Raw genomic sequence first — 9,390 nt, 5'->3', positions numbered from 1 at the left:
GGAGGGGGAGGGGGAGGGGGAGGGGGAGAGGGAGAGGGAGAGAGAGAGAGAGAGAGAGAGAGAGAGAGAGAGAGAGAGAGAGAATGAGTCTGTAGATTAGAAAAATTAAGACAAACTAATACAGTATGGGGAGGGAGAAGAGTTTATCCAATCCCTGATTGTGAGTGTGTGCACATGTATGTGTTGAACCTGGGGCTCACACTAAGTAACCTTACACGTGACCACTGAGATAGATCCCACTCTTATCCCTGAATCTTTTGGAATGGCTTCACAGATCACATATGAAAAATGATCTGTCCTTATAACTCTTTGAGAATTAGATAACGCTAATGTTTCCTAGTTTTTTGTCAAATGGACACAGGCTAGAGGCATCTGAGAAGAGGAAACTTTAATTGAGAAAGTGTCTCCACAGGACTGACTTGTGGGGATCCCTTTGATTAACACTTGATAAGGAGGGCACAATATACTATGAGCTGTGTCATCACTGATCCAGGATCACCTGGACATAAAAGAAAGCAGGCTAAGTATGCATGAGGAGCAAGCCAGTAAGCAGTGCTTCTCAAAGGCTTCTCTATCAGTTTCTGCCTAGAGTTCCTGGCCTGACCTCCCTCAGTGATGGACCATGACTGTGCATAAAGCAATAATCAGCCCTTAACTCCCCAAGCTTCTTTTAGTCGTGGTGTTTTATCACAGCAATAGGAACCCTAAGACAGCTAAAAAGCAAGTCTGTAGGGCTCGATCATAGGGCTTTGTAGTTGCTGCTAAGTTGAAGAGAGGACACTGCTTGAGCTCAGGATGCAAATCAGCCTAGTGAACACAGACAATGAGAAAAATAAAAGCATCAGCAAGAATGCATATTTATCAACTAGATGTGGTGCCACACCCCTGCAATCCTAGCACTCAAGAACCAAGAGGACTAGTACAAGTTCAAGGGCACCCTGGCCATCACAGCTATCCAGGACTACATAGTGAGGAGAAGAGGAAGCAGGGAGGGCAGGGGCAAAGGGCAGAGCATTGATGCACATGTTTTGAAAAATGAGTGCTAAAGAAAGAACATGATCAGTGAATCTTCTGGAGTTGAACCTGCTAAAGAAGCAAAAGATAACTGACTTTGGAAAAGTTCAAATAAAGCTAACAACTTAGCTTTTTATGAATAGATATGATAATCTCTATCGTTAAGATCATGCAAATTCAACGACAACTTTAAACTATAATAATAAAATGTTTATTTATAATGCCTGTAACTAACTGGCATTTAGATGTGCACAAAAGAAAAGACAAATACCATGCTTCTACTGTTGAAAGATCTTAGCATCTTATAATTGAAGAAAAAAAATTCAAACAAGCTTCAAACAAGTTGGAGTAGGAAATGCCTGTTTCACTCTCCATTACAGCAAGCAGACTGTGCTCCTTTCCTGAGTACATATAAAGCATATTACATATGCAACAGACTGTCTCAAAGGGGAATGGTACAAGGTTATCCAGGCAATCAGGATTCATGTGGGGAAGGAAAACATATTAAAAAATAGAGAGAGACACCATGAGTCAGCAAATCAAGGCTACTTTAAACAGATTTACAAGCAAGTGCATACAGTGGTTCAGTGCAAACCTGACCTCCACATACAAGCCATGGCATGCACACACAATAACAATAAAGAGCTGTTGCTCACAAGAACTCATAGTATATGTGACTGCATATACAAGACCTGTACATGTACCATGGGTGGCAATGAAGGTTGAAAGTCTTATCACTACCTGGGGAGGAAGCATCAGCTTTCTTAAGAACCGTGGCCCTTGACAAGCTACCCATGCTCTAGTACAGCAGTTCTAAATGTGTGGTTGCATCCCTTTGGGAGCTCAACAACCCTTTCACAGGGGTAGCCTAAGACCACCAAAAACACAGATATTTTAAATTATGACTCATAACAGCAGCAAAATTACAGTTATGAGGTAGTAACAAAAATAATTTTATGGCTGGGGGCCACCACAGCATGCATAACTGCATTAAGCGGCCAGCATTAGGAAGGTTGAGAACTACTGCTCAAGTAGGTAGTCCTCCATCCTGAGTATCCTGCAGCTCTATGTGGACTCAGTGGTGCAAACAGCACATGAAGTTGTGAGAAAAAGTGTTAGTGAGGAGAAGGGGAATAACTGGAGGGAAGGGGGAGGGGATTTGAACAAAATACATTATGTGCATGTATGACATTCTGAAAACAACCAGCCACCACACAGGGGACAAAGGTAATAGTGTCACGTGTGCAGTGCTATGCAAAGCTTTGCTCTATTTTTTACTATCTACCCTCTGGCTTTATATTCATATTGTAACTTGTTAGTTCAAAATTGATAGTTTTAAAATCTGAAATCTGTAATTACTTCACTACACAGTTTTACCTATGCCAACAGTCACCTATTCTTTGAGGTGGAGCTGGGACTCAGAATTAAACTCAGGACTTCACATAAGCCAGAGGCTCTACCAATGAACTACATTCTCTGCCAATTAGTTATTATTAAATCACAAAACATAATGTGCCTTGGTCTTTACATTTTCATACAGGTAAGTATCTAATTTCTTTATAATCTTTTCTTCTTTCTATATTTGAAACAGAATCTCACTATATATTCTAGGTTGGCCTCAAACTCACCATGATAGTCCTGACTTAGCCTTGTAAGGATGGGGTTACAGGAATGTGCCACTCCTGGCTGTGTTATGCCTTTTAAATTAAGAAAATCCTCCCTCCTTAGTTAATATTTAGTGTTTGAAAAGTAATTTTAAATACTTAATTTACAGGAAATATTTTATTAAGTAAAAATGTAAATTTCTTTTCTAAAATATTTACCAAATTTCCAAGATGGCCAGTTACTAATAATCTGTAACCTCCTGATATATAATGCACTTCTTAAATATATATATATATATATATCAGGGTCTAAATAATTACAATCTCACTTTAATGATCTATCTTTACATTACTATCACATCATTTTTCCTCCACTACCTTTTATTCTTCAAATTCCCTTTTGCTCTTCGTAACCATTACAATTTTCTGTTTCTGTCTGAGACAGGCTCTTAGCATTCAGCATAAGCTAACTTGGGATTTGCTGTCTTCCACCTCGGCCTCCTGAATGTGGTAAATGCCCTCATGCACCACTACCCCCACCTCACCTATAACTTTCCTCTTAAAACCCTACTCTATCACTCTTCTAGATGTTTGCTAAATTACATAAACTTAAAATGTATTGTCTGTCTTTTACAGAAGGTATTTTTTTTAGCACAGGGTTCATGTAGCTCAGGCTTGCTTCACATCTGTAACACAGTAAAGGATGACCTCGAACTGATGCCTCTGTATCTAATCTCCAAGTAGGAACCAGCACACCTGACAATCCCTGTGATCTGTGAAGAACACACCCTACAGAGGAAATCTAATTTCCCACGGAGAGTTCTCTCCCAGTCCTCCCTTCTGTTTCAGTGTCTCCTTCCTTACTTCCCTCTCCATTGGGCACTTACCCTTCTCTGGCCTCAGGAATGGCCTCCTTACACTGGGCACAGTGCCACTGCAACTACTCTGCTCATCTGAGGTGAGCATTTGGAATTTTTAAGCTTTAAATGTACAGTTTAATGAAAACACAGAAGACTTCACATTGAATAGAAAGGCAAAGGGTCATATTCTCATTAAGTTTTGCCAAATTTGATTTCTTTAGGTTAATAAAATAAAAACCAAAAGCCCCATTAATATAAATACTTCTATGGATACAAAAGGGATATAGCTCAGGCCTAGAACTGTCTAGCAGGCATGAGACCAGAGGATCCATTCCCAATACCAAAGAAAAAAGAAGTCCACTGGAGAATATAATCGTTTTCTTTTAATTTAAGCTATATCTTTGGGATAGCAGTAAGATTGGTTTACAAATGATAATTTGTAATTGTCAGAAATTATGCATTATAAAACTATACATTATCCCCTGAACAAGGAAAACCAAAAGTTAATATTATCAAGAATATTTTCTTCATAAAGCTAAAACAGGCAGAATGTCAAATATTTGTGGGTCACTAGGGCGTGGCACACTTTCAATGGATTAGATGATTTGTTCTCATTGGAGGAAGTGTGTTACTGGGGATCAGCTTTGGCTTTGAGGATTCAAAAGCCCACACCAAGCTCTGTGTGTGTGTGTGTGTGTGTGTGTATGCCTGCTTATCTGCCTGTGGAGTAGGATGTAGCTGTCAGCTATAGCTCCAACACCTCCCCCCATACCCCCACGCTTCCCACCATGATAATGGACTAAACCTTTGAAAACGTAAGGCAGCCCCTGACTAAATGCCTCCTTTTATAAGAGCTGCCGTGTCTCTTCATCATCATATCTCTTCACAACAACAGAACACTGACTTCTGTGACAGGTCTGACCATGCTGGTTGTTGGCAGAATAGAGACTTTGGAATAGGAAAGCAGTTGAACCTGGAGCTTAATGGGGCAAACTAGTTAGAGTGTGGAAGACAACAGTGCTTACAGCAATGCAGATTATGACAGCCCAGCTCAAGAGGTTTCAGAGGAAAAGATTATTAGTCAATGGCCTAGAGACTGTTGTTCTGATATTTTGGCAAAGAATGAAGCGGCTTTCTGCCCTTGTCAAAAAAAAAAAAAATCTACTTGAGACTAAATTGCAGAGTTCTGAATTGATGGCATTGGCAGAAGAGATTTCAAGACATCCTAGCACTAACTCTTGTGGTTATTAGTGGTCACTATTCTGTAGATCTATAATGAAAAGACGCAAGCTGAGCAAGGAAAAAGACAAAACATACATTTTGAGGAGAAAAGGAGCACCAGGAAATAGAGCAAATTCCTGGGCTCAAGGAGATGAAAAGCTTAAGGAAAGGCCTGAGGCTAAGAGGAATAAAGGGAGTGGTGACTTCAGGGCAAGACACACCCAGCTAAGCTTCCAGTTTGTGAAAGGAATCAAAGAGAAGCTTAGGCAGTGAAGGAAACAGACAACAGAAAGCTCATGCAGATGTAACTGAACAAGGGAACCATGTTTCAACCTCAGCAAGCAACAGAACTTGGCAGCTTTGGCCATGTGGTTCTGACTTTAGAGCCAAGTATACAAAAAAGGGGTTACAGAATCTCCTTTTGTGGCTAAGGAAAGCCACAGAGGCCAGGTGTGTTTCAGGGGTGTCCCCACTTGGAGGCCCAGAAAGAACATTGTATAAAGCTGTAAAAGTGAAGCCTGAATTGTGTTGGAGACCCCAAGATGCTGGAGATGCCAGAGTCACAGAATATCTGCTAAGGAAAGCTGCAGACCAAGTGTAGAACCAGCCCAAGAGAGAAAAGTGTGTTATAGTCAAGTCAAAAGCTGAAAGGAGTTGGGGATCTGAAGAATGCTTTGACAACAGACCTAAGGATGCAGTTTGGCCGGGCAGTGGTGGCGCACGCCTTTAATCCCAACACTTGGGAGGCAGAGGCAGACGGATTACTGAGTTCAAGGGCAGCCTGGTCTACAGAGTGAGTTCCAAAACAGCCAGGGCTATACAGAAAAATCCTGTCTCAAAAAATAAAAAATAAAAAAATAAAAAATAAAAAAAGATGCAGTTTGGAGTTTGCCCTGATGGTTTTATGTATTACTTTGGTCCAGTATTCCCTCATTATGCTCCAACCCCCCCACCCAGAACATTAATGTATAGTTTGTGACACTGTATGTTGGAAGTATGTGGTCCTTTTTTTATTTTGATTTTTACAAGGGTTACAGTTAAGATTGCCTTGAGTCTCAGAAGAGACTTTGAACTTTGTAGTTTTAAACAATGCTGAAGCTGGGCAGTGGTGGCGCACGCCTTTAGTCCCAGCGCTTGGGAGGCAGAGGCAGGTGGATTGCTGAGTTCGAGGCCAGCCTGGTCTACAGAGTGAGTTCCAGGACAGCCAGGGCTACACAGAGAAACCCTGTCTGGAAAAAAAAATTAAAAATAAAAATAAAAATAAAAAAAAAATGCTGAGACTGTGGTAGACTATGGAGCCTTTAAAGTTAGACTGAATGATTTTTGTATCATGCTATGGCTACAAGCCTATGGGGGCCAGGGAGTGGGCTGTGGTGGTCTGAATGAGAACAGTCTGTACAGGATCATAGACTTGGTCACTAGGGGGTGGGACTAATTGAAAGAATTAGGAGGTGTGGCCTTTCTGAAGGAAGTGTGTCACTGGTGGTGGGCTTTGAGGGTTTAAAAGCCCACACCAAACCCAGAGTATCCTTGTCTGTCTATGGGTCAAGTCTCAGCTACTGCTCTAGCGCCTACCTGCCTGCATGCTGCCATGATGATAATGGACTAAACCTCTGAAGCTGTAAGCCAGCTCCAGTTAAATACTTCTTTTAAAGGAGTTGCCAAGGGCATGGTGTCTCTTCACAGCACTAGAACAATGACTAAGACAAGCTGTTGGGACCAGAGCAGCTTTCGCTAATGAAAACAATACCTTATTGTAATTGCCTTCAATTTTAAAAAGTAGCAGAACTGAGTACACAGGGCACAGAACTACTTCACATGAAGGGTCCCCACAGCTTGCTCTACTTTAAGACAAGATTTTGGTGGGCTTCGGTCTGCCACAGCAGTATACATCTATAATCCCAGCACTCGGGAGACAGAGGCAAGGAGACACCTGCAAGCTGGGCTACATAGCTCGTTTCAAGAAAGGCTTATAGAAATAAACAAAAGCGTCTTAACCCTCAAAAGTATAACAAAACAAAACCACACAAGATATTAAATGGCATTGTTGGGATTATTAAAGTAATGCTAATTTTACTTCTATGATACACATGATTGTTTAAAAAATTTAGTGTAATATTCACATTTTCCAAGATTTTCTACAATGTAGTATCACAAAAATGTTACCTCAATTACATCCTCCTACTTTCCCCAAGTCTTACAAACATCATCTTTCAAATAAAAATAATCAAAATTTGTCACTAGAAATTAAAACTGCTCACCATGATACCACCATTTTGTTTTCTTTGGATTCTTGTTACATGTTCGCACATAAAAGGAATTGTCTGGTGGTCTTCTCTGAAACAAAAACAACAAAAAAAGAATTTAAACATAAGTTCAGAAAGTAAGTAACTGAGAGAAGTGAATTTAGCAAAATGATCATACAATGAAGGAAAACAACTGGACACACTAAGCATAAGTAGAATGTCAGCCTAAGTGTTTTCAGAAGGTGTGGGAGTGTCAGGTCAGGACACAGCACCCACGGACTTCATGTTTACCTCTCCTATCAAGTCACTTAATGACCACTTACATGAACTAACTCAGAGCCGACTTAATCAAGGCTGACGGAAGAACCACAGCAACTTTCAAGTATCCACATAGACTTATTATTTTATTGTAATGTATTAAGAACAGAGCAGATGATTCTGATTCAAACAGCATCTAAGACAAAAGATGTTTTAGTGCTTGAAAGTAACAGTGGCCTCGCTGTTCCTATGTGTCCTGACTGGAACAATACAGAAAACCTGGCATCCCTGCAGGACATCTGGCAAGAGTGATGCTCAACACATTGGAGGAAGACTGGGAGAGACCCTGCCTGAAAGTTACTGGGTACCAGACTGACATGAGACTATCTTTCTGTCAACAGTTCAAATGTCAAGTTTATTCTAATGCTGTAGTAGGAGGGACAATTTCCAACATAACAGAGAGCTCCTGGCTAACTTTTACAATGACTTTGATAAGACAATGTCTTTATTTCCCTATTAATATCTTTTGCAGTGTTTAGACTTAATTGACTATTTAGACCAATAAGGATGAGAGATTAAGAGAATTCCTTCTACTGAGGCTGATTAGGAATTGCATCATTTAAGAAAGGTCCAGGCAGGAAGTAGTAGCATGTGTGACAGACAACCTAGACTGCTGGGAAGAAAGCAGCCTCACCACTGAACGCTGCCAGTGCTCATATACTTATCTGTCAGCTGACCCTTACAGTGCCCTTACGAGTCCACACCAACGGTAATTTGAATCACCAACAAAAGACTGTTTGGTACAATCTGTTAACTATTCCAAGATTTCTCTGATACAATTTGAGAAAATTTCTTTAGAAATGAGGATTACAAAATGAAGTTATGTATTTATTACCTAGCACTCAGTAGAGTAACCATCAAGCATCTAATTAATGTTGAATTTTATCAAACTCACAGAAATCCTGACTCTTAAATTATCATCACAGTTAAACCTATCATACAACAATTCTACTAAAAATAGTTCATCAGCAGCAAACCAAATGGTGAGTGAAGTGATAGGGGTTGAAAAAAGATGGGAGGCAGATAGAGCAACAGTTTCTCTCTGGCACTTGGTGTAAAACATTCCATGTAAACACAAACAAATGCTAAATAATCATCGCTAATGACCATCAGGCCACACAAGAGCAGTGTGCAGACAATCCGCAGGGACCATCTCAATGGCAGTATACTCAAACCCTGTGGTCATGACCTCACTGTGAAGACTCATAGGCATATAGGAGCACTTGTAAGAACAAACTGCTCTGTCCCCCAGATGAAAAGCTTTGTGTGTGTGTGTGTGTGTGTGTGTGTGCGCGCACCTGCACACATGGGTACACAATATTGAAGCAATAAAAGAGGAAGACTCATAACGACTTCTATAGTTAAGGAAAGCTTGGTTACAGTCTTAAAATGCAGAAGAAACTAAACTTAAAGTGGCGTTAAGGCAGCTGGAGAGATGCTCATAGGTAAGAGCACTGGCTGCTCCTGCAGAGGACCCTTGTAGCACCTATTTGATGCCTCACAGTCATCTAGAACTCCAGTTCCAGGGAATTCAATGCTCTTTTCTGGCCTCCACGGATACCAGGCATGCTCACAGTGTACAGACATACATGGAGGTAAACTATCCATACATATAAAAAATAATATATTTGCAAAGTGCTATTAAAATGCATATATCATATATCATCTAAAATAGTTGTTTTACACATTTCAGTATTTCTGAATGGGGATACTGAATATGCTTAGCTGATGAACCATCTTGATGTACACAGTCCTACTCAAAACAAAAAAACAAAAAAAAAAACCCTCCTTTGAATTAACATTGAAGAAACTTACTTAGTAAAACAGTGACTCTGGGTGTTACAGCTTCTAAACTTATTGCTTAAAAATAAATGATTATTTTAAAGATTTTCTAAATTCTTATTAATAAAACAGCAGTGGATTTAATCTGGAGAACAGAAGAACAATCTGCTAAAGACACATGTATACTCCAAGATCTCCTACTTTAAAGGTATCTAAATATTTATTTTATTTTATTATTTTAATTTATATTTTCTTTTCTTTTCTTTTATTTTATATTTTATTTTATATTTTATTTTATTTATTTTATTTATTTTATTTATTTTATTTATTTTATTTATTTTATTT

General features: G+C 39.6%; 1 protein-coding gene across 5 annotated transcripts in view; it reads right to left on the bottom strand.

The window, feature by feature from the left end:
• Window positions 1–9,390, bottom strand: part of Ube2w (ubiquitin conjugating enzyme E2 W) — a 67,345-nt gene that overhangs the window by 21,194 nt on the left and 36,761 nt on the right. For all 5 annotated transcript variants that reach the window (XM_028768710.1, XM_028768719.1, XM_028768744.1 and 2 more), the window contains exon 5: window positions 6,961–7,036. In XM_028768710.1, the coding sequence (XP_028624543.1) occupies window positions 6,961–7,036 (76 nt within the window). The remainder of the gene's footprint in view (window positions 1–6,960; window positions 7,037–9,390) is intronic.

This window comes from Grammomys surdaster, unplaced genomic scaffold (assembly GCF_004785775.1).
Source record: "Grammomys surdaster isolate TR1022 unplaced genomic scaffold, NIH_TR_1.0 64, whole genome shotgun sequence".
Lineage (NCBI taxonomy): Eukaryota > Metazoa > Chordata > Mammalia > Rodentia > Muridae > Grammomys > Grammomys surdaster.
This window is presented reverse-complemented; position numbering and strand designations above follow the sequence as displayed.